The 24,566-nt window shown below is 36.6% G+C and overlaps 6 protein-coding genes across 16 annotated transcripts; 4 read left to right on the forward strand and 2 right to left on the reverse strand.

Moving 5' to 3' along the window:
• Nucleotides 1-315: 315 nt before the first annotated feature.
• Nucleotides 316-1,764, forward strand: LOC114407200 (ribonucleoside-diphosphate reductase small chain-like). The gene has a single exon (XM_028370211.1). The coding sequence runs from the start codon at nucleotides 590-592 to the stop codon at nucleotides 1,577-1,579; it is 990 nt and encodes a 329-aa protein (XP_028226012.1). The 5' UTR covers nucleotides 316-589; the 3' UTR covers nucleotides 1,580-1,764.
• A 2,199-nt stretch (nucleotides 1,765-3,963) lies between these two features.
• LOC114407206 (cytochrome b-c1 complex subunit 9-like) lies at nucleotides 3,964-6,774 on the forward strand. 2 transcript variants are annotated; one of them, XM_028370231.1, is made up of 4 exons: nucleotides 4,026-4,042; nucleotides 4,069-4,252; nucleotides 4,340-4,387; nucleotides 6,440-6,774. In XM_028370231.1, the coding sequence occupies exons 2-4, from the start codon at nucleotides 4,133-4,135 to the stop codon at nucleotides 6,485-6,487; spliced, it is 216 nt and encodes a 71-aa protein (XP_028226032.1). In that variant the 5' UTR covers nucleotides 4,026-4,042; nucleotides 4,069-4,132; the 3' UTR covers nucleotides 6,488-6,774. The 2 variants fall into 2 exon arrangements, with proteins under 2 accessions (XP_028226031.1, XP_028226032.1); XM_028370230.1 differs by having other exon boundaries at nucleotides 3,964-4,252.
• LOC114407203 (iron-sulfur assembly protein IscA-like 2, mitochondrial) lies at nucleotides 5,036-10,547 on the reverse strand. 8 transcript variants are annotated; one of them, XM_028370227.1, is made up of 4 exons: nucleotides 10,343-10,547; nucleotides 10,141-10,220; nucleotides 9,870-9,983; nucleotides 5,036-5,488 (listed from the first exon to the last, which is right to left on the reverse strand). In XM_028370227.1, the coding sequence occupies exons 1-4, from the start codon at nucleotides 10,526-10,528 to the stop codon at nucleotides 5,485-5,487; spliced, it is 384 nt and encodes a 127-aa protein (XP_028226028.1). In that variant the 5' UTR covers nucleotides 10,529-10,547; the 3' UTR covers nucleotides 5,036-5,484. The 8 variants fall into 8 exon arrangements, 5 of the variants coding, with proteins under 5 accessions (XP_028226028.1, XP_028226025.1, XP_028226024.1 ...); XM_028370224.1 differs by having other exon boundaries at nucleotides 5,036-5,492; XM_028370223.1 differs by having other exon boundaries at nucleotides 5,036-5,522.
• Nucleotides 10,548-10,608: 61 nt separating this feature from the next.
• LOC114407205 (glucosamine 6-phosphate N-acetyltransferase-like) lies at nucleotides 10,609-11,376 on the forward strand. The gene is made up of 2 exons (XM_028370229.1): nucleotides 10,609-10,697; nucleotides 10,803-11,376. The coding sequence occupies exon 2, from the start codon at nucleotides 10,813-10,815 to the stop codon at nucleotides 11,272-11,274; it is 462 nt and encodes a 153-aa protein (XP_028226030.1). The 5' UTR covers nucleotides 10,609-10,697; nucleotides 10,803-10,812; the 3' UTR covers nucleotides 11,275-11,376.
• A 665-nt stretch (nucleotides 11,377-12,041) lies between these two features.
• LOC114407207 (pentatricopeptide repeat-containing protein At2g36240) lies at nucleotides 12,042-15,512 on the reverse strand. The gene is made up of 2 exons (XM_028370232.1): nucleotides 13,598-15,512; nucleotides 12,042-12,415 (listed from the first exon to the last, which is right to left on the reverse strand). Exon 1 carries the CDS (start codon nucleotides 15,345-15,347, stop codon nucleotides 13,914-13,916), a length of 1,434 nt encoding a protein of 477 aa, XP_028226033.1. The 5' UTR covers nucleotides 15,348-15,512; the 3' UTR covers nucleotides 12,042-12,415; nucleotides 13,598-13,913.
• A 443-nt stretch (nucleotides 15,513-15,955) lies between these two features.
• Nucleotides 15,956-24,305, forward strand: LOC114407208 (heme-binding-like protein At3g10130, chloroplastic). Of its 3 annotated transcripts, XR_003665626.1 has the most exons (9): nucleotides 15,958-16,333; nucleotides 16,426-16,512; nucleotides 16,621-16,691; nucleotides 17,225-17,326; nucleotides 17,471-17,575; nucleotides 18,393-18,528; nucleotides 22,342-22,488; nucleotides 22,885-22,929; nucleotides 23,731-24,305. XR_003665626.1 is itself a non-coding variant. In XM_028370233.1 (7 exons), exons 1-7 carry the CDS (start codon nucleotides 16,108-16,110, stop codon nucleotides 23,766-23,768), a joined length of 765 nt encoding a protein of 254 aa, XP_028226034.1. In that variant the 5' UTR covers nucleotides 15,956-16,107; the 3' UTR covers nucleotides 23,769-24,305. The 3 variants fall into 3 exon arrangements, 1 of the variants encoding a protein (XP_028226034.1); XR_003665625.1 differs by lacking the exon at nucleotides 22,885-22,929; XM_028370233.1 differs by lacking the exons at nucleotides 22,342-22,488; nucleotides 22,885-22,929 and having other exon boundaries at nucleotides 15,956-16,333.
• The last annotated feature ends 261 nt before the right edge of the window (nucleotides 24,306-24,566 follow it).

Raw genomic sequence — 24,566 nt, forward strand, 5'->3', positions numbered from 1 at the left:
TAATAATGTAAATAATTTTACGCCACCATTCAATCACAACCATTTATGTATGATGAGTCGGTTAACTTTTAAAATAATTAATAATTAAATGAGAATATAAAATTGTTTATAATTTAAGTACATAGACATTAAACTATAAATAAACACTTGGCTCCTTGAATATTTAATTCATCTCACTTTTGAATTAATCAAAATCCAAAGCAATTTTTTCCATACTAAAGTTTTACAATAAATAACAATTTTACTTTTATTTTCATCCTCTAAAGTAAACCAAACACAACATTAAGAATATTACATAATTTCTTCGGTTCTTCCTACCATTTTGGTGTGTGAAAGAGCATCTAGCCTCCAATGTTTCATTTGTCGACAAAAAAGAAAAAAATATCTCTCCGTTCATCTTATCCCTAAGGATTCACGCTGGTCACAAAAATCCCCAAATTGCCCCGGTCCTCCTTCTTCTTCTCCCGCTGGCTTTCTGAAAATTTTGAAATAACCGCTCTCCCATTTTTCCGTTCCAAAATTCAAAAACCCAATCCCAATCTCTCCCTCCTTATTTAAATCCCTCAAATTTCTCCTTCAAACCACAACAATGCCGTCGATACCAGAAGAACCACTCCTGACTCCGAACCCAGACCGGTTCTGCATGTTCCCAATCCAATACCCTCAAATCTGGGAAATGTATAAGAAAGCCGAGGCCTCCTTCTGGACGGCGGAGGAGGTGGACCTCTCGCAGGACCTCCGCCACTGGGCCACCCTCAGCGACGGCGAGCGCCACTTCATCACCCACGTCCTCGCCTTCTTCGCCGCCTCCGACGGCATCGTCCTAGAAAACCTCGCCGGCCGCTTCACCAAAGAAATCCAACTCCCGGAGGCCCGCGCTTTCTACGGCTTCCAAATCGCCATCGAAAATATCCACTCCGAAATGTACAGCCTCCTCTTAGAAACCTACATCAAAGACTCCACAGAAAAAAATCGTCTGTTTCGCGCCATAAACACCATCCCATGCATCACCAAAAAAGCCCAGTGGGCCCTCCGCTGGATCGATGCCTCAGAATCCTTCGCGGAGCGCCTCGTGGCATTCGCTTGCGTCGAGGGAATATTCTTCTCCGGAAGCTTCTGCGCGATATTTTGGCTCAAGAAGCGTGGGTTAATGCCGGGGCTCACCTTCTCCAACGAACTCATCTCGCGAGATGAGGGGCTTCACTGCGACTTCGCGTGTCTCTTGTACTCGCTTCTCAGGAAGAAGCTTAGTGAGGAGCGCGTGAGGGAGATTGTGCGTGACGCGGTGGAGATTGAGAGGGAGTTTGTGTGCGACGCGCTTCCGTGTGCGTTGGTGGGGATGAACGGGGAGTTGATGAGTCGGTATATTGAGTTTGTTGCGGATCGGTTGCTGGATGCGCTTGGGTGTGGGAAGGTGTACGGTGCTCAGAATCCCTTTGATTGGATGGAGCTTATTTCGCTTCAGGGGAAAACTAACTTCTTTGAGAAGCGCGTTGGGGAGTACCAGAAGGCTTCTGTTATGTCTAGCTTGAATGGTAATGGAGGGGCGCATGTCTTCAAGATGGATGAGGATTTTTAATTTTTTTAGGATGCTCTACTAATTATTACTATTTTTTAATCACTGTCGTAAGGTTGCTTTCATGTTTTTAACTTCATTCAATGTAACGTGGCTTTTTCTGTTCATTGTATTATATAATCCGGTTTACAGTAACGTACTTGAATTGAAGAATTGATTAGATAAATAGTTTATGTTGGTACCAGAAAGCATTTGATTTTGTTTTCCTTGTTAAAATTAGTCACCACTGGATTTAAAACTGCACTACATGTAGAAAAAGAGGGTAGGCAGAGTCAAGCATGACAATCCAGGCCTCAAAGAGCTTGGGATATCGTACTTTTTAATTTCATATTGAGAGCAAGTGAGGGAGTTTTACTATTACATCATTTTCTGTACCAAGGTACTTCAGTTACTGATATCACACTGATATCCGAACCAGAATTTCAGTTTCACTGATAATACTGTAACTATTCAGCTTTTCTTGTGCAGTTCCATACTTAATAAGTGGACTTGCTTATCATTTCAACCATATTAACGTTTAATGGATACCATTCTTACATTCCTTGAAGCCATAGAATCTACAATTTGGCTTGGAATTAGTGTGAAATGTTTTTGTTCATGCATAGGTTTCAGTAAGTGTAAAGATTTTAATGATGTTCATTGGTTGACTTTGTTATTTTTTTATTCATTTGTTGTACTTTGTTATGATTATCTTTTGCTCAATTTAATATGTATTTGGACAAACTTTTTGTGTTCGAAACAAACTTTGTTATGATAATTCAAACTTGTCTCTAAAACTTAACCAATCCAGAAATGCACTTAGTTATTCCAAATTAATCTGAAGTCTGTTATCTGATTCTGTACAAGCTTTTCCTTCTGTTCCTACTTAAAAAGTGAGGTTATCTGGTGGAAGAACCAAGAAGGATGAGAAACAGTTATGTAACGCAAAATGGCCTTGTACTATGAAATGATACAGAAGAGATGGCTTGCACTGAAGCAGAGCTTGCAGAAGATTTTTCATAAAAATGCTCAATCAACAAAAGTTATAGGAGCAGGTAAAAATATTTAACTACTGGTGAGTGATGAAGCTTTTGGTACATTTGTACTTGTACGCTGTTAACATACCTTGGATTCGTTCTTGAGAGAGAAGCTAAAGCACCCGCGCAAGTTTAACTTGAATGATCAATCTTCCATCCTTGAGAAGGAAAATACTAGTTAACAAAATAAAGGGAGATTCATTTCGAAACATGCTTCCAATAAGAAATTTTTTCAGGGGTAGTCAATTAAGTATTAACACACCATCTCTGATTTTAATCGCAGTCATTTTATATTATAAAAATTAGTAGCAACCAATATATAAATTATTGCATTGTAGTATTTGGTTTTGGCGCATCCAATGGTTTGCAGAGACTTGCTGTGAATGGATCCTAAAATATGATTTGGAAAGAAGCGTGGCAATAGAACAAGGAGTCTATTCGGAAATTTATAATATACACATATATTGGTTTTCTTAGTTCAGTACACTTGGTTCATCTAAATTAAATGACTAATTTTGTCTTCAAAATGATTAATCTCTCCTTGGTTGGTTAGTTCTGACGCTATATTGCTGTCTCTAAATATTAAAAAAACTCTACAATATTCAAATGTTTTAACTTGGTTTGCTTACTTGACAGATAGTTTTGCAGGGTGACAATCTTTGTTCACGAGATTAGATTCATCATGCATTCGACTTTTAGTCAATCTAGAATAATAGCGCGCCTAGTGCAAAACACGGGCCAAAAAAGCAAAACAGAAATTGTCTTTTAGAATGAAAATTAAAAATGAAAAGTGAGAGTGCGCTATTGACACATGGAACTTGTATATATTGGTAACTGATTTTAGGATCTAAAATTATTTATTAAAATAAAGTAGCTGATTTTATTCTTAATCAATAATATTTGTATTAAATTTGATCCATTACACTCTTTCTTGAAATATTTGGGTTTTTGTGAAAAAAAATAAATTCATACTATATAACAAAATTTAATCTATTTTTCTCTAATAATCAATTTGAATATTAAATATTTTTCAGTTCACCAATGATATCAATTTTTTTACACAATACTTATTATTTGAAGTCCATAAGATGATAGATAAGTAAAGATATTGGCTCATCCTAAAAAAAAGCGTAAAGATATTAGTTTGTAGGTTGTATGTACAAAATTAAATTATAAATTCCTTAAAATAATATTGCAAAATGATGTAAGAGGAGAATGAGAAGCCGCAATTTTTTCTTCTCAATAAAAATGATTCACTTGATATAAACCAACCAAAATAAATAAATAAAATGACACAGCTTTTTTTTCACAGAGGTGGAAGTTGGATTCTGTGAAGTAGAAAAGCCCAGCCCATTAAGAGCAAAGTGGGGCCGTAAAGTACGTGCGAAGCGGTGATCTATTCCGAATTTCCGATCTTAGTTTGCGTTGCGTTGGCGTAGGTTGAAGAAGAAGAGAGAGAGAGAGAGAGAGAGAGAGAGAGAGAGAGAGAGAGAGAGAGAAGGGTAAGGTAACCCTAGAGTGGTGAATCGAATTCGAAACGATGGAAAGTGTTTCTCGAAGAAGAGGTGGAGGCATTTTCGAAAGCCTCTACAAGGTCGTTATGCGTCGCAACTCTGTCTATGTTACCTTTGTCATCGCTGGCGCCTTCCTTGGAGAACGGGTCCATCCTTTTGCCTATGCCTTTTTTCCTTTAATTTCAATATTATTATTATTATTATTGCTAAGAGATTCCCGTTATTGGTTGCAGGCTGTTGATTATGGAGTCCACAAGCTCTGGGAGGCAAATAATGTTGGGGTAATAAACCTTCTCGACTCTATGTTTGATTTAGTCTATCTATCGATTTTGTAGTGCATGACATGCCATATGCTGTTAGTTTTCTGAGGCAGTAGATTTGACTGGTCAAATTGAATTGATGTTGTATTCTTCATGTTGATGTCGGTTCTAAGATGTACATGTTGTATAACTTTTAAAGGGATCAAGCTTCTAATAACCTCATAGTCTGACTATCAATTGTACCAACGAAAAACGAGACCAATCTTTATGTCTACTCCGGTGGTAGGGGGCTAAGACTTGGTTGTTGTTGTATTATGACTATGACTATCAATCAACATTCAACTCACTATCGCATGTTACTGCAAAATAGTTCATGATTTGATTACATCGTAATTTATTATTAGATATACAATTAGATTATGATGTATGATATCCAATTGGATTAAGCTTGATTTGCAGCTTATACTAATAACTACTTACTATCTTGCCAAGTTCTATTCAAATCATTTTAAATATATACATTATCTTATGAATTTTTATGCCACAAAACTTATTCTTCAGTCTTTTCTAATGACAAAACTTAGGTACTGTCTCATTAGGTGGTGCCTAGTGCCTACGTTCCTTGTTTCCTACTTTTTTATGCTACTTGTTCATCTTAACTTGTGGCTGTTGAATTAAATGTGCTTGGAAACTATTCAATTGCAATTAGAAAATAGTTTAACATCCCTTTTGCATGACCCATCATCTTGTTTGGGGATAATGCAATTTTCACACATCATAATTTTGCTTGCGCCAAACAGTATCAATTGTTTTGTTCAAGTTTTGTCAACAATTTTATCAATTTTTATTCTTTACTGTGCTCTGATTGCCTGACTCCCCAAAAGAAAAGCTGCAGAAGAAAATATGGTTCTTTTTCTTTAATATGGCTAAACACACACAATCTTTCCCTCTCCTGCACCTAGAGGCAGCCCTTTCTCTTTTCATTTCCCTTGTCGTGAGAGCTCAAAATTTTCAAGGGCCACAGGTTGGTCTTCACTGCCAATTGTGATGTCTCTCATCTCAATAGCTAGTTCTTTCACTTGACTTCTCTCTGTCACATGTTGGTAATCTTGCTTCCATTAACTTCCTTAAGAAAAGGGAAAAACGTTGTGGTAATCTGTAATCCATTTGTCAAAATAAGGTAGTGTTTGATAGGCATGCTAGAATAGGATGCAACATAACATATGAGTTCTATTTCATGTTTGGTTCATTTTAGAAATAATAGAAGTTGGAACAAACATGAGGTTGGGAAATGGTACATTCTGGTTTTGTTGAAAAAGTAGGGAACCAAGGAGAAAGGAACAGAATGGGATGTTCCACTTTGTTTTGTTCGTGCAGCAAATGCTACAGAGGTATTCTGGTATTCATTATTATTTTTTGAAACAATCAAACATTGAACACAAATCCTGTTGTTGATTAGGGGTTGAAATTAAAATCTATGCTGTGGTTGATATTCTATTAATGGGAATGAGTGTTGTCATTCCCATGTGTCCATTGTCACTCTCCTATTCAAATGATTTTTATGTGAAATACTCTTCTCCTTTGGTGATGGAACTAATAGTTTAAAGATTTTATATAAAAAATTTAGAGTGGCAATGGCAATAGACATTTCCTCTGTTTTGCCAGGCTTATTTTTTTTTTATATAGGTAGGAGGGAGGAGAACGAAATGACTGACGTAGAGAAAATTGTGCAATGCACGTACTAATTTGCTGGCTCTGCGCGTACATGTTTGGGGCATGTGCCTATTTTTATATTTTCATTTTTTTAATACGAATACTCTCCATTTCTGACTTTTAAATGTTTTTCTTTGCCTCATTTATACTTTGCTTTAGTTACCACTTAAAATCAGACGGGATGTCTAATTATGGGCAATTTTGCACTGTTAATCCCATTTATGCTAGTTGTCAAGTATTTATTAGTTAGTATTACACCAATTGCCAACCATCAATTTTAAGGATTTTGGTTTTTATGATGGTCTTATTTAAGCTTTTTAGCATTTTACCGTTGATCTATAATTATATTTTCTTCTGCAGAAACGATATGAAGACATTCCTGTGCTAGGGCAAAGGCCGTCAGAATAGTGACCAGCTTGTTAGCCATTTTGAAGTTTTATTATTTTCATAAAGATTTGAAGTGATTAAGAGCTGGAAGCAGTTTCCATTTTTACAATAAATACCATATGCTTGTGCGTGGTTTCATTGACTGGCCATTGGAAATATTAAACATTGAACCATTGCAGAATTCTGTATTTTTTTTGAAACGATTTATCCAGAATCATTGGTTATGCAAGTCGCAGACTTTCTAGTTTGCCTATGGATGTTTAAACAGGGAAAATCAGTAATGCTCATTAATTTCATTTAGCATTCAACTAATGAGTGAGTAAACTGTTGCCGCTATCCACGGAGTTTATTCTGACCAATTGATGCAAGTAATGTAAAAAGAAGAAAAAAATGATAAGCTTTTTTCTTTGGAAAGGCAACCATTTTTTTTTTTTTTTTGCAGTAAATTAAAAGGCCAACATGAGCATAAGGAATGCTGGTACTTGGCAACGAAAAATGAGAAAAATGTGAATATGATAAAATATTTCTGGTCAAAGATTCAATATTTTTCTTTTGTGTAAATGTATAAAAGGTGAAAACATATTCATATCATGTAGTATTCAGTTGTAGTTTTTCTATAATGTAAAAAAATCGTGTAGTACCTTTGGCGTGGCATCATTAGACAATTAGACCACATAAAATGAAAATGAAGCATGGAGGACAATGTTATGCCAATCCATTAGCCATATTACCATTTAACCTAACATTATTATATTGACAGACAAAAATAGGTTTATTTTTCAAAGTGGGAGACGAAAATATTATTTTTTTAAATTTAATTCTTATATATTTAACTTTATTTATTTTTAAACTTCGCCAAATTTTTAGAGGCTTTAAAACATATTTAACTTATTAATTTATTTTAATTCTTACATTTCAATAGGTTACACTTTCAGTCTCCACTCTTTCATTTGATTTTGTTTAAAGTGAGCTATATTCTCCCTTTATGCAAATATCCTAGTTCTAAAAAATTTCTTCATTTCTTATCTCTTGATTTAAATTCATTCATCTCTTTCTTGTTTCCTCTGACTCTTTTCCCATTTAAACAAACTTGCTCCTCTCATATTTGTTTATTTATCTCTTTTAACTTGAATATTGATTTAAATTATTTTATCTCTTCTCTAACTTTTATAAACAAATTTATTAATTTTTATTGAATTCATTTGAATATACTATTTATCATATGATATGAATATTTTTTCACTTTTATTAATAAATAATTATAATTATAAAATTTACATATTAAATTTAAATTTGTAATTATTATTTGAATATGTTTTTATATTTTTCAAACAATTTTATACTAGTAAGACATTCCAAAGTGCTTATTTAAAATAATACATTTATAAGAACGTATTAATGGTGCAAATTGGAAATACAATTCTATTTAAAATTCTATGGAGATGTTTAGTTTAGGGTTTTTTTATGAACCCCGTTGCTCAGTAACTGTACCTGGGTTGGCGGCTAAGGTAGGTTCGCTTTGGCACTCTTATTAGTGATTAGTGTACGCCATTCGCCATTTTGTTCTAATCGTAGCTTCTGTTTTCAGAATAATCTGAGACAACCAACCTCAGCCTCTTACCATGAGGTGCTTCAATTTTACCCTTATCATTTACGATTCTGAAGTTTTCTTGACAAAGTTAATATTTATTAGTGTTTGGGTGTGTGTGTTTTTTTTTCATTCAATACTATCTAAGGGCTTTGCAATTGGTTTAAGCTGACAAAGCGGCCAGACCTTTTTCTTTAACGAAAAGGATGCCATGAAACATAAAAAGACAACACATGGTTGTGGAATTATGTAAGACAACACATGGATCACGGCTGGTTATGGCTGGTTGTGATTACAAAGGAATCAGTATGCTCAATAACGAAAAGAAAGTTCCTGGGTGATGCTCCTTAAATTGGAAATTTCTATGGGTTACATTTTAAGAGATACATCAAACTTCAAGTTATTAAGTGTTAACAAATTACGAAACCAACATGTAGCCTTGGTTTAAGGTGTAGTACTACAGTTACTCATTTTCTAGGCTCATCCTCTACTGGCGGCGCTTTGTTTGCGCAGTCAGAAGAGGTGTGCCCTAAAACCTGACCGGTGTTTGGGAGAGTGCCGTCCCTAGCAGAAGCTCAGTCAGGAGTGCCACTGAAACATCCACATAACAAGATGCAACATGTCACTCTGTAATTTAGCAAAAATATTAAAGCACTATAAAATCCTCTTAATATTTTTAATTTTTAAATGAAAAGACTTAAAAGAGTATCTAAAGACATTGCTTGGATGATCACAAAATGAATCACCTCTATTTAGAATATTTGGAGCAGGTTCAGCCTATAAAATTATATGAAAACTTCGAATTTATTTCTAATTTTTTTAATTTCTAGAATTTTAAAAGATTTAACAGGGATATTGACATCTGATTACAATCTGAACCAGAATAAGGCTGTGAGGATTTCTCAAATTAAAATCAACAATAATCATTAGCATAAATAACTTTTGGAAGATGACAGCGACTAACTCTCATGAAGATAGATATCAGCCTGATGAGGAAAGGAGCTGGAAGGTGTATACGTGAAGAAAGAAGGGAAATGGTCAAATGATGACATTCAGGGCAATAAGAAAGAAGCTGCTGAGTTGGCAAAAAAGTAGGGCAGTTAGGATATTTGTACAGAAGGGATTATCGTGAATCTGGTAAGAAGGAGCTAAGTAGCTCAGTTGAGAAGGAGGAGAACTGTACTTGTTTATCTGATTCCTTTTTTCAATTTGTTTTATTTTACCTGTAGCACATGAACCGGTTTTATATTCAACAAGGGTTCAAGAATGGGAGCAACAAAGATCAAACTCTTGGTTACTTGATCATAGAGGTTTTGATACCATGTCAAGGACCAACTTCCCTAGGTAAAGGCTTAAAATGGTTTTATATAAAATAGATGTTCTCGATTTTTTCAGGGATGAAAAAGATAACAGGATGTGAATTGTTATGATAGTTCATAAAATATTTTCCAAGGAGAAAACAAAGAAGAAAAATTAAGTTCACTGTATAAATGCAAATCACAGACCTGTACTAAGGTGATAAAGGTTCCGAATATTAAAAATAGGAAAATAAGAGAACAATGGAAACAAGCAAAGAAAACAACCAAATCGCAATCTGCTTCCCTCTATCCCATACCATCAGGTCATATACCTTTTACAACAGAATTCTCTAACCCTTCTGGCCTTGTCTCCACACGCACACACACTTTTATTTATGTTTTTCTCTTATGTACACTTTGGTCATCATAGTTAGGAGTCTTATCAAAACATTCTAAGAAACCTTATTTCCTATTTACTACCATGCTAAAATTATGATGAAGTTCTGTATTGTAATACCTGTGGAGGAAAGAATGCGAAGATAGTTCCTCAACATAGTCAACAGTCGCGCCTTTCACAAAATCATATGAAATATTGTCAACAACCAACTTAATTCCATCCCTCTCAAAAACCCTGCCAAAACACATTAAGAAAAGCAAGTTAATGTAATTCGTAAAGGAGAAGGCTTTAGCATGTTGAAGCCCAACAAAACACAAGTGAAACCCAAATCATATTATATGTGAAATTTGGCCGCTAAATGGTAATTTTGTCATCTAAATTAAAAGCATACTGAAATCCAGCACATCCACCAGTTTCTACGCTTAAAGGAAGCATTTTTCTGTCTGCTGATGATTCACTGGCTTCTAGTTCCTTCATTTTCCGTTCCATCAATTAAATCAAATGCAAATTTTATTATTATTATTTTTGAATTAATGAGAAAAGGTGCGAAGAATGTGAAACCAAAACAAAATCACAAACGGAAGTTAACATACTCGAACGCAGTTTTTAGTCATGTGAAGGGGCTCCAAGTCAGGATCAGAATCAGAAGAAGAAGTGGCAATGGTGAACAACAGAAGAAGAAGAGAATGAAGAAGCCTCAATCGCGCCGCGCCGTCGCCAATGGCGGCGCCAGGCGTCGAATTAGCGACCTCTGTATCTCTCTCTAAACAACCAACCATTCATTATGTTTTGCCTCCTTTCGTTTTTTCTTAAAGACGCACGGTCTAGATTCTGCCACGTCATAAAATCAAGATCAACGGTTCACAATTTACCAACCGCTCCAAAATCAAAATAAAACTGAGGAGTGAATTGAAAGTAGAGAGACTGTTCGAATGTTGGAATCAAAGCGTAAGAACGTGAAAAATGAAAAATCTCTGCATTAGTGAATCTCCTTTTGATTACAATTTCTTTCAGTTTTCATTTTCTGATTGTGTTTTCAATCACTTCTTGTAGAGGAGAGAAGATGGAAAACAGTGAGGAACAAAAGTACAGAGTCCGGAGATTAGAGATCTCAGACAAGGGAAAAGGCTTCATCGAGTTACTGCAGCAACTCAGCGTATGCGATTCCGTCTCCGACAAGGAATTCGAGGATCGATTCCGAGACCTCAGTGTTCTCGGCGACGAGCACGTGATCGGCGTGATCGAAGACGAGGCTTCCGGAAAGATCATTGCGACGGGGAGCGTGTTTATCGAGAAGAAGTTTTTGAGGAATTGCGGCAAAGTTGGGCACATTGAGGATGTTGTTGTGGATTCTAGCATACGCGGGAAGCATTTGGGGAAGAGAATGATCGAGTTCCTAACGGAGCATGCGCGGGATATGGGATGCTACAAGGTCATTCTTGATTGCAGCGTCGAGAACAAGGCGTTCTACGAGAAATGTGGCTTCCAGCAGAAATCTGTTCAGATGGCTATGTATTTTGCTTGAACATTAGTATTTTTTTCTTTACTTCCTTTCCTTTTGCTTATGAATATTTACCTAACGCCATTGATGATCTATCTATGAGTACATTCCTTGTCCTTTCATTTTCCAGCTTTTAGCATGTGTTTTCACTTTTGAGTTCTTGTTGGATTAAATTTTTTAACCGCTTACTATAAAAGAAGTAGTAGTAAAAAAAAACTATATTTACTTCCAAATATGATAGTCCATGAAAGCTCATTGATTCAGGTGATACATCATACATGTTTGATTTTGTGTATGAAAAGAAAAAAAATTCACTGAAAGTTGTTTCTACTGTAGCTTCTAGGTTGCAAGAGAAATGTTGGCGATGTATATTTCAATATTTGTTAACGTTTATTTAATATTATAAAATATAAAACTTCATTTCTTATTTAATGCTATATTTTTACTTATAATTTTTAATAAATAGTAATAAGCGTATTAAAAAAACTGTTAAAATATATTACTAGTTTTTCTCATGACAGAAATATTTGTGACTCGATCTCATGTAAATGGGGTCTAGACCAAAAATTGGCTTCAAAAAAATAGATTACACTACCTATATCTAAAGATCTTTTTGTTTAATATAATCAAATTTAAGCGTGTGTGGTTAGAAATTCATACTATTATATGGTTATCATCTACAATCGCTCATATATAGATGCAAAGATAAAACGAAATCACATTCGTGCTCAAAGTCCATCAATATATCCAGCAGAAACAGATAGCGATTGAAATTTATCAGCGAAAAACAATTGATGCACAATGCTAATCCACTTCTTGTTCAGAGTGCTGAAGAAACTTTTCAAAGCCGTAAGTCACATTCTCAATCATCATAACTTGATTTTTGTTTCCCGTTCCTTTAAATACAAGCAAATAAACAGTGCTTGCAGCACAAGCTAACTAAATTTTTCAGTAAAACAAACTAGTACATATTTTGGTAAATCTTTTTGCCTATAACAATGAATCATTTGTAAATCCCTGATAAAACTACACATTACAAACTGAAGCTACTGCATCTTAACAAACAAACTTTCTATTAGCAGAAATCCCATCGAGGAGATTGTAGAATCCAGCTCCATTTTCACCTGGGTCATTTCTAACGCATCCAAAGAGGGTAGCATGGAGACTGCATCGATGGAAACAAAGAAATGAGCTTAAGCAGCTGCTTTTACAGGATTTGTCTCCTCTAAAAAAAAATGTGTACTTTAAAAAATAAAGTACGAAGTTATAACTCACAACCATTGATTGAAAAATTAACAGAATAATACAAACAACTTTGTTGGTTATATACTTTATATATGTTCTTGTATCCCATCATAATTTCAAATGATAATTTTTCAATCAACAATTATAACTCGACAATTTATCTTCTAAAAGTGTGTTCTTCACTCTAGAAGAGTCAAATCTGACATCCCAATACCATTACAAATCAAACAAGGAAGTGACATAACACAACACAATTCGAACTATACATATTGACAATTTTAAAGCAAGGCCAGAAACTCAAGAGAATCTAAGGCATAAAAGAGGGAACAGAAAGGTCAAACCTAAAAAATTATGGACTATCAATCAAACCAAAACAGCAACATAAGATTCAATTGCAAGATGCCGAAGAATCCAGATTGCATTAAAACAAGTTTGTTTGTAGAAAACTTACTCTCATAAAAACCATGCAAATAGGTAAGGAGATACTTGTAGAAACAAGTTTGTCTTAATTATAACAGAGTATCAAATTATTTCTGAATGTTTCTCTTGCAAATACACTGTCATGGTATTTAGTCATACATCCTGCTGTGTAATTTTTGGGATGCTATGTTTCTGGTAATAAAGATAAAATGGTAAAGCCAAACTGTGACATAAAATTAGCTGAACCTACAGGGATACTTCATGGCATGGTTTCACTAATAAAATACTGTCATCATGCAAACTGTCTATACTTTCTCTTTTCCTTCCCTGAACATGACCCAATGCCTTTTTCTGGTACCTCAACTACATCTCAATATTTATTGAAAAATAAATAAAAATACAACACTTTGATTTGTCAAAACACATGAAAATGTGCCAAGAAGATCTACAAACAAGAAGGTTGAAATTAAGCAATTTCTTTAGTATTAGCCCAGAAACAAATAAAGCTGTTTATTTCACGAGGACCAGAAACAAATAACAATATATATGACTTATCTAAGGGGGGGAAAAGCAACTGAGAATTTTCAAATACTTTATGAAACAATGCCTCCAAAATTTCAGAGTACAGTGGGCACTAAATTGGCCATACAAGAGCAAAATTATAACACAATGATATGCATACCTTCAGGCTCAAAAAAGGCACTTCAATTATCCAAATACTCAACAACATTGCTGTCTAGCTTGGTTTGACACTTTAACTCAACATTCCTTTGTAAAACATCAGGTAGACCATAGCTCCAATGGCATCTGTCCTGGTGTTAATCAAGGGACAGTAGCATAGTACCAATGAGGCAATGACATATGAGACAAGGATTTTCATTGTCTCAATCCCCCACATCTCCATTTTCAATTCTCTTATCAGTTCAGTTCTCAATCATTCCCCTATCACCTTGGCCCCATCAAATTGAAACCAAGTTAAATCTTAAATGCTTGCATATTCATTGATCAAATTTGCTTACTTGACGGCGTGTAGGGCGTCGGCAATTCGACAATCCACTCATCAATTGATTATATGAAGCAAGATCAGGTATAAACCCCATATCCAACATCTCATCCACCAGCAACTCTCCTTGCTCTCTCCCTCCCTCCCCTATATACCCCATGACCAAAATCCTATACGTCATCTCATCTGGTTCAAAACCCTTGCTTGAAGCAAGCAACCTCAATCTATTCGCCTCATTCGTTCTCCGCTTATCACAAATATCCCGAAGAACACAGTTGAAAGTCACAACATCCAGCACCAAACCCTCTTCAAGCATCCTTTCCACCAATCTCCTCGCCTCGTCAATCTTCCCCAACCCTCTCAACCCATCAACCATGACAATACAAGCAACCAAACTCGGAACACTACCCCCATTCCACAGCTCATAAACAACCTCCAACGCTCTCATAGCATACCCTTCCCCACACAAAACCTCCAGCAACGCAAAACAATCAAACCCTTCGGGCAAAACCTTCTTCTCACAAAACTCCAGCAACAACTCACACGCCTGCAAAACCCTCCCTTCCTTGCAAAGCCCCTGAACCAAAATCTCACAACTAACACTCGAAAATCGAATCCCTAATTGAACCATCTCACGAGCCATCCCAATGGCTTCCTCAACGTTCCCTTCCCTAAACAAACCCTTAATCAACGTATTAAAAGTAACCACATTGGGTAAACATCCCATTTTCCCCATCTCGTGAAACATCTCCAACGCCAAGTTAAACTGCGAGTTTCTACAATAACCACTAATCAAAATGTTAAAGGTGAAAACATCGGGCTTAACCCTGTGTTTTAGCACCATCTCGCGGTAAAACTGGAGAGCGGCGTTGAGGGAGCCGCGTTTAACGAAGGCGTGGATGAGGAGGTTACAGACGGCGACGTTGGGCTTGCCGTCGATTAGTTTGCACATGGAGTGGAAAGCGGAAACGGCGTCGTTGAGGAGATTGGATTTGGAGAAGGCGTGGATGGAGAGGGAGAAGATGGGTTGGGTTTGGGGGCAGGAGAAGATGGAGGGGGAGCAGGGGCAGGGGTTGGAGGAGATGAGGTGGAGGAGGGTGCGGAGTTGGGGGAGGCGGTGGGTGGAGGCGAGGGAGCGGGCCATCCAGTGGAAGGTGAGGTGGGTGTGGCGGAAAGAGTCGAGGGAGGAGGAGGCCCATGTGAAGAGGTGGAAGTCGAAGTGGGAGAAGGAAGGGTGGTGATGGAGCTTGGATTTCAAAAAGTGGAGGAGGGTGTCCGGGGTGAAAGGTGGGGCCCAGTGGGATTTCAGGAAGTCCAGGAAGCGGGCGTAGTGGACGGGGGAGACGGCTGTGTCTCCTGGTGCTGGTGGGGAGGGGAGAGGACAACAAGGGGCTTTCACTTTCACCAACGCCAACTTCTTCATCGCCATTTTCAGCTTCTCACTTTAACCACATGGTTTTGCACTCTTGTAACACCCCTCTAAAGGACCCCTTTAATTAATAGATACAACTGACCTTATCAATCGGACTGCGGAGACCTTATCAATAAGAATCCCTTAGTCCCAATTTACAACACAATTACATTTGTCTTAATTAAATGTTTCTAAACTAGGACTTATAAACTTTAGGTAAGAATTATTTATAGGCAAGGTGCGTATATCAGTTAAGCCTATGGATTCGGGTAGATAACAGACTCTTTTTTCTTTCTTTGTAGTTTGTATAATTATATTGAATTTTTAAGTTTGATTTGTTAAGTCCATAGATCTAACAGATTTTATTCCTGAAATTCTAGATTATCTAAGTATTTACCAACCCAAAATGCTTACAATAGCTGTTGAAGTCATGATTAAATATATTTGTTTTTTATTTATAAGATACATTAGAATAATTATTACAAGGAGATTATAATATGATTGTTTTTATAGAGAAATTTGGGTAGAAAAACATATTTTATTGCAATTATTTAAATAATTAATATTTTCATAGGAGGAGATAATGACAAAATCATGTAGTTGCGGTTCGAGGTAAAGTATCTGAAAACAGTGTAGACGTATAGATAGTTTTTGTGCCGGGAAAAATCATAACGACAAGTGGACCAAAGTCGCAAAGAGCAACCGAAATTCAAAACGCAGAAGAAGTAGAAGAAACTCGCGTCGTGTGGTGAATCAAATTCAATCCGCAGAAGAAAACATGTTACTCTTTGCAACACTTCTTCTCTTTTCTCTGCAATCGAGTATCTTAACACCGATTCCAGTAAAACCCACTAAACACTCTTCGAATCTCTCCGTCACCAACTCCGCCTCTTACGGCGAGAGAATCAGCAGTAGCACGCGCCGGAGAACCATTTCACCCTTCGAATCCCGAATCTCACTCATTTTCGCCCTCGCTCCTCAAGCCAACACTCTCTCCCAGCGACGTAAATGTTTTCCTACACCGAATTTTAACTCTTCGTGATTTTCTCTCATTCTCTTCACTATGAAATTTTCCTAATTAATTTTTGTGCCGTAGTTCTAGCGGACGTGGCTGCCGAGACTGCGAAATACGTGTTTCCGAAGAGATTTGAAAACCGCAATCTCGAGGAGGCGTTGATGAGTGGTTATTACTACTAATTAGTTAATTTTCATCCTCTAATATATATATTTCTGTTAATTTGTTCCTTTTTATTGCGTAATTAATCGTTTCTGTGTTGGAGCTTCGTTGCAGTTCCGAACCTTGAGACTGTCGAGTTCAAAGTTCTGAGTAGAAGGGACCAGTATGAGATTAGGGAAGTCGAGGTTTGTGTGTTTGCTTAGCTCCCTTTCTTTGATGTAAATTTATATTTCAATTCATTGTTTTTTGAAGAATAGAGTCATTTCTTCTTGTTCTCCAAATGTGCAAGTAAGCATAGGTGCTTTCTTCATATAAATTACGGTTCTGCTAACCATTAACCTCTAAGGTCAATGATTCAGGAATCGATAAATACAGAGTTTTATTAGAATGTAGTATAATATTTAATGTTACGAATGCATTCTTGTTGGGACTTCCTATAACAGAGTTCTATTTAGTATTTTTTTAACCTTTGTCTTTAGGGCAAGGATTAGCCAAACTTTTTAAATTTATTGCATATAGGGATGGAATGGAACCTATTGCGCCATGTATTATGCTTCTGGCATTTAAGGGACTCGGTTTACATAATATTCTTAGGCTTTAGAGTTGATATGCTGTTACAGAATCCTTACATATCAAATACATACAAGTGCTTTGTCGTCACTGACACACCATCTGGTCTTGGGAATGTCTCCCCTTGATCTGATGATTATCTTTGCAGCCTTACTTTGTGGCAGAGACAACAATGCCTGGAAAGAGTGGGTTTGATTTCAATGGTGCTTCTCGGTCCTTCAATGTTCTGGCTGAGTACCATTTTGGTAAGGTAGTTATATATTTTAGAATTGAACCACATTCATGCATTTTAAAATTTTACTGGGTTGCCTTTGATCACTGTCCCTTTTTGTTTTCCCCTTCTATTTTAAGAGAAGAGAAAAGTTATAGATGTGTGTTGTTGTTCTGCTGGTAGAATACAACTAAAGAGAAAATGGAGATGAATACACCTGTTTTCACAAGTAAGAATCAATCTGATGGGGTTAAAATGGATATGACAACTCCTGTGTTAACAACAAAGGTATTGTGATTATTTTTTCATGGATTTTTTGAAATGTCTCATTTACAATCTTTATCTTATTTATTTTTATATGCATTGCCTGCAAGTTTAGTGTAATTATATTTTTTTTATTTAATATGAATTCGTTTCAGCAAACATAACTGTAGAAACATGCCTTTTCATATCAAGGCAACACTTAAACAGCCAAAGCTAAAATGCCTGTAGGCACAACAATTTGATAAAACTATTGTCAACAATGGCAGTGAAATAATTGCACCTAACTTATTTTCATACTATGAATTTTTGACCTACTATAATTCACAATTTAAAAACCATCCTTCTGGAATTCAGACTCAATTGAAATAAAGCTCTCCTAATTATTCAGCAATGGCTAGATTACCCTGGCATATTTTGTCGGGCCCATTTTCTGTCACGCTATCTAAATAAATAGTTAACACCTGAAAATTCTTTTGAATTCATACGTTCTTTAACATATGGGCTAATTAATATGTAAATTGTAAAGTTTAAGCTCTGTCTGAGATTGGATAAATTGATACCATTCTTCGCCTTATAAATCACCTATATCTATCCCAATTAGATGACATGATAACTCTATTATTTTCCCTTTTAGGTCATGGGTTCATTTTTCATTGTCTTTTTCCTTTTGTTTTCAATTTTATGATATACTCAGTGTACTAGTGTCACTTTGCACTTAACTGTGTGGATTTTGTGATGGTATTTTCTGGAAGTTCTATATTTAATAATTAATACATTTATTTGATTAGGAGCTATTTTTCATAATTTATGATGTTCTAATTTATCAATGATATTATCTTAGATGGAAGATCAAGATAATTGGAAAATGTCTTTTGTCATGCCATCAAAGTATGGAGCTAACTTGTCACTGGCTAAAGATTCCTCTGTGAGGATTAAAGAGGTGCCCAGAAAAATAATTGATGTAGTTTCCTTTTCAGGTGCGCTATTGCCTTGATACTTTTTACAAATAACTTGTATACAAATGTAATTTAATTTCATTTTTTGCCGGTTGTCTGCTATTTGGGTTTTATTTGCAGAAAGCCATTACTTCTGTAAATAATTAATTACTGGAGGAAGCACCAATAATACACAGTTGATTTATTTCAAAATTTATTATCGCACATATATTTTTATGTTTTTACGCATGTATGTTCATCTGGATGTGTTCCATTTTTTTTGTATTTTGTGTGCAAGGATGTGTTGCATTTTTATTTTAACTGAATATTGGTGTGTGTGAGGAGGGCGAGCCCTGGTGTAGCGGTAAAGTTGTGCCTTGGTGACTTGTTGGTCATGGGTTCGAATCCGGAAACAGTCTCTTTGCATATGCAAGGGTAAGGCTGCGTACAACATCCCTCCCCCATACCTTCGCATAGCGAAGAGCCTCTGGGCAATGGGGTACGAAGTTTTTTAATCCTGCCTAGGGTAGCTTTGCTATTCTTAGCCGGTCTCAAGCCCGGATAAAAGGAGAGGGTTGTGTTAGGCTTTCGACAGCCAACGTTAAACTTTGTCGAATCTCTATGACATGGATCAATTACGTAATAATGTGAATGCTAGGTCGTTGCCCGGAAGCAACGCGCTGTATGGCTCGAGTACAGTGTCAAAAGAGCAAGAGCCGCTGCATCGCCGCCCGGATGTAGTGAAAAGTAAGCAAGGGTTCCCACATTTTCGTGAACGGGTGTGGGTAAAGAAGCTAGTTCATGACAGGAGGATTCGCTTTGGTACATGGAATATAGGCACACTTACTGGAAAATCTATGGAAATAGTGGATGTTATGGTGAGGAGGAAGATCAATTTTATGTGCCTACAAGAAACTAAGTGGACAGGTGAAAAAGCGAAAGAATTAGACAACTCGGGATTTAAGCTGTGGTATACGGGAAAAATCAGATCAAGAAATGGGGTAGGGATTATTGTGGACAAGGAGTGGAAGAAGGATGTCGTGGATGTAAGAAGAGTAGGAGATCGTATCATAGTCTTAAAATTGGTAGTGGGACAGGACACCTTTAATGTTATTAGTGGGTACGCACCTCAGGTTGGGTTAGCAGAACACTTTAAGGTAAAATTTTGGGAGGATCTAGAAGGGGTACTTCAGGATATACCCCAAGGAGAGAAAGTTTTCCTAGGAGGGGATCTCAATGGACATGTAGGTAGCGTGGCTAGAGGTTTTGAAGGGGTGCATGGGGGTTTTGGCCTAGGGGAGATGAATGGGGAGGGTAAATCCATCTTGGAGTTTTCGGAGGCTTTGGATCTTTCTATAGCCAATACATGGTTTAAGAAAAGAGAGGAACATCTTATCACTTACAAAAGTGGAGGGACATGTTCTCAGATAGATTTCTTCCTTATCAGGAAGTCTGATAGGAAGTATTGCTTGAACTGTAAAGTTATCCCGGGAGAGAGCTTGACTACCCAACATAGAGTTTTGGTTATGGATGTAAGAATTAGAGAAAGGGCAAAGAGAAGAAGTCCTCTGGTAGCACCAAGGATCAAATGGTGGCACTTGAAGGGTGAGAAACAAGGAATCTTCCAACAAAAGATATGGGAGGGTTGGTGTGGACAATCACAAGGAAGTGCAAATGATATGTGGAACAAGATGTCCCAAGAGATTATTAAAGTGGCTAAAGAGACGTTGGGTGAATCTAGAGGTTTTGGACCTAGGGGTAAAGAATCGTGGTGGTGGAATGAAAATGTTCAGAGCAAAGTTAGAGTAAAAAAGGAGTGTTTCAAGGAGTGGTCTAGATGTAGAAATTCTGAAACTTGGGATAAGTATAAGATAGCTAGAAATGAAACCAAGAAGGCGGTGAGTGAGGCAAGAGCCCAAGCTTTTGACGGACTATACCAAGCTCTAGGAACCAGGGACGGAGAAAGATCTATATATAGGCTTGCTAAGGGTAGAGAGAGGAAGACTAGAGATTTGGATCAAGTAAAGTGTGTTAAGGATGAAGAAGGCAAAGTCTTAGTGCATGAAAAAGATATCAAGGAAAGGTGGAATGCGTATTTCCACAACTTATTTAATGATGGATATGGATATGACTCTAACAGTCTAGACACAAGAGAAGAGGACCGGAACTATAAGTACTATCGTCGGATTCAGAAACAGGAAGTAAAGGAAGCGTTGAAAAGAATGAGTAATGGTAAGGCGGTGGGGCCAGACAACATACCTATTGAAGTGTGGAAAACTCTTGGAGATAGAGGTCTTGAGTGGCTCACCGAACTCTTTAACGAAATTATGAGGTCAAAACGCATGCCGGAGGAATGGAGGAGAAGCACGTTAGTGCCAATCTATAAGAACAAGGGGGATATACAAAATTGTGCAAATTATAGGGGAATCAAGCTCATGAGTCATACCATGAAATTATGGGAAAGAGTGATCGAACAGAGATTAAGAAAGGAGACTCAAGTTACTGAGAATCAATTTGGTTTCATGCCGGGAAGGTCGACCATGGAAGCGATTTATTTATTACGGCGGGTGATGGAGCAATATCGCATGGCCCAACAAGACTTGCACTTGATTTTTATTGACTTGGAGAAAGCGTATGATAGAGTGCCTAGAGAGATTTTGTGGAAAGCTCTAGAGAAGAAAGGGGTTAGGGTTGCATATATTCGAGCTATCCAAGATATGTATGATAGGGTATCGACTAGTGTTAGGACACAGGGTGGAGAGTCAGACGATTTTCCCATCACAATTGGTTTACATCAAGGGTCAACCCTTAGCCCCTACCTTTTTACCTTAATTTTGGATGTCCTCACGGAACAAATCCAAGAGATAGCGCCGAGATGCATGCTTTTTGCAGATGACATAGTCCTCCTTGGAGAGTCGAGGGAGGAATTGAATGAGAGGTTGGAAACTTGGAGACGAGCTCTAGAAACACATGGCTTTCGCCTAAGCAGAAGCAAATCGGAGTATATGGAATGTAAGTTCAACAAAAGAAGGAGGGTTTCTAACTCAGAGGTGAAAATAGGAGACCATATTATCCCTCAAGTCACACGGTTTAAATATCTTGGGTCTGTAATACAGGATGATGGGGAAATTGAAGGGGATGTGAATCATCGCATTCAAGCAGGATGGATGAAATGGAGAAAAGCATCGAGGGTGTTATGTGATGCAAAGGTACCGATCAAGCTAAAGGGAAAGTTTTATCGGACTGCGGTAAGACCGGCGATTTTGTACGGAACAGAATGTTGGGCGGTCAAGAGCCAACATGAGAATAAAGTCGGTGTAGCGGAGATGAGGATGTTGCGGTGGATGTGTGGTAAGACTCGACAGGATAAAATTAGAAACGAAGCTATTAGAGAGAGGGTTGGAGTAGCGCCTATTGTAGAGAAGATGGTGGAAAATAGACTTAGGTGGTTTGGGCATGTAGAGAGAAGACCGGTAGACTCTGTAGTGAGGAGAGTAGACCAGATGGAGAGAAGACAAACAATTCGAGGCAGAGGAAGACCCAAAAAGACTATAAGAGAGGTTATAAAAAAGGATCTCGAAATTAATGGTTTGGATAGAAGTATGGTACTTGATAGAACATTATGGCGGAAGTTGATCCATGTAGCCGACCCCACCTAGTGGGATAAGGCGTTGTTGTTGTTGTTGTTGTATTGGTGTGCCTGAGTATGAATCTTGGTTGGTTAACCATAAAGTTAAAGAGTAAATTAGACTGCTCTATCTGTATTGCAGCATAAATGGATAAGATAAAAGTTTTATTCAAATTTAACTTAAAGTCCTCAATCAAATAAATATTTTACTTTGCTTTGTGAATCAGGTTTTTGTGAATGATGAAGAAATTAAGCAGCGCGAATTGAAACTACAAGATGCTTTAAAAAGTGACAGTCAGTTTAAAATTAAAGAGGGAACTTCAGTTGAAGTTGCACGGGTTAGAATCTTAATGCAATCTTGGGGTTAAAGGAAGGTATACCCGTTCCTTTTCTTCAAATGTCACTCTTTTATTTTCTTGCAGTATAATCCACCATTTACTCTTCCATTTCAATGCCGTAATGAAATTGCATTGGAGGTGGAATGGAAAAATAAATAGGAAAAATATCATTACTTGGATTGCAATACAAGATCTTTTTTACTCAATATTGATGCATGTCTTTTAATATATATATATATATCCTGCTATTCATAAGTAACTTCTCTGAAAAAATTCATATGTAATTTCTGTATTATGTAACACATTTACAATGCAAACATACATTAATTGGTAGATCTTCCATCATTGATTGTAAAATTGCCAGTCTCATATATATATGTTTGCATTGTAAATGTGTTACATAATACAGAAATTACATATGAATTTTTTCAGAGAAGTTACTTATGAATAGCAGGAACTAGAAGACCTGTGTCACTAGTAAGATTTCCACATCTTACTTTTTCAGTTATATATGCATGCACTTTTTGCTTTTATATTTTCTTGCTATACTTCTCTGGTGGTGTTGAGATGGGGGAAGTTGGTTGATGGTTTGACACCTGTGCTTTTCTCCCTTTTGTCGTTACTTTGCTTCTGAACTTGTGTCAAATGGAGGTTTATCCTTCATTGAATTTAGTCCTTGTTGTACTTGTCAGATATTAAGAGGGGCATGTTTTACAATTTCAAATATAGAATTTCTCCTTCTTGTTCATTTCTTCCCTTAAATTTTCTTGGTCCTTTTTTAGGCATTAATGTTCCTTGCAATGTGATGAAAACATAAAGAATATAGCTCAATCACACACGCACTCACAATGTAGAGAAAGATTACGTTATGTTTAAATTGTCAAGAACTGTTCCTTAATTCCCTTGCACACAAAATGTTAGACCAGTCTACAGAGTATTAAACAGTTCATTACTCAATAAATTATCAAGAACTTTTTGATTTTATTGCTTCATAAAACATGTCATTTAGAATGCTGAAGTGAGACAATGTTTGTACTAAATCGAAGACAATTCCTAAAACAAACCAAATTCCATCCAATACTAGGCTATATATAAAGTAGGTGTATTATGAGTAACTCAACATGTCAATTTTCTTATTTTATTCTGGTTCTGTTTTGAGGATGTTAACACAGAGTTGAAATATATGTGGTGGACAATGACAAACTTTGTGTCCACTTTGTAATATAAATGATGGGTATGTTGACATTTATGCTTCTACATTCTTGATTTGGATGTTAGGCATAGATATTGGCAAGCAATGTATGCTGAAGGGATAAAGGTTTGAGCCCTGAAGATGCTACTTGTGAAGAGGACTAAAACCATATTGTTCCGTACCTGAAAGGGACTAGTCTTACACCCAAAGGACGCGTGAACACCAGAGAAACCAATAGGAAAAGAGTGGGAAAGACAATTATAATGAATGTCAGTTTACACAAGGCCACGAGTCAGTACGCTTGACAATTGTGTGCTATAATTGAGATTTGATACTTCTAAATTTTAATTGTAGTAGTTCCCATGGGCAATAGAGTCCTATTAGTTTGTGGATATTATGCTGTGAGAAGATTTCTATTTCATTTTTGTCGCTTTGATGAAGGCAGAATATAAGATAATGGAAACTTAAATAGAATGATTGTGTGAAGTTTCCTAGATTTGAGGATATATTCCTCATCTCATGCGTCTAGTATCAGTTCGGGAGGGTTGGTGTTAACGTATCTAGTTAACAAATGTTATCACTGTAACAATTATTGCTGTTTTTTTTGTTTTTAACGATAATACTTTTTCTAATTAAGAATTGATGGTTTGTAATTTCAGCAGCCTAGCAGGTTGCCATGGTTGTTATGTAGAGCTTGCATTTTTTTAAATTTATTTATTCAAAAAATAAGAATACTTGAAAAAGGAACAGTTCATACGACAAGCATGCAAGTTCTATTAGTTTACTTGGACTTGAACATTTTATCTTTTATCCTCCCCCCTCCCCAAGTAAGTTGGATTATGTCAAAATCGATTGCTCGTTAACCTTCCCCGCTTTTTTCTTTTCGTTGTTGATTTCCTATCCCTCTTTTTTTTTTTTTTTA

Source organism: Glycine soja, chromosome 3 (assembly GCF_004193775.1).
Source record: "Glycine soja cultivar W05 chromosome 3, ASM419377v2, whole genome shotgun sequence".
Classification (NCBI taxonomy): Eukaryota; Viridiplantae; Streptophyta; class Magnoliopsida; order Fabales; family Fabaceae; genus Glycine; species Glycine soja.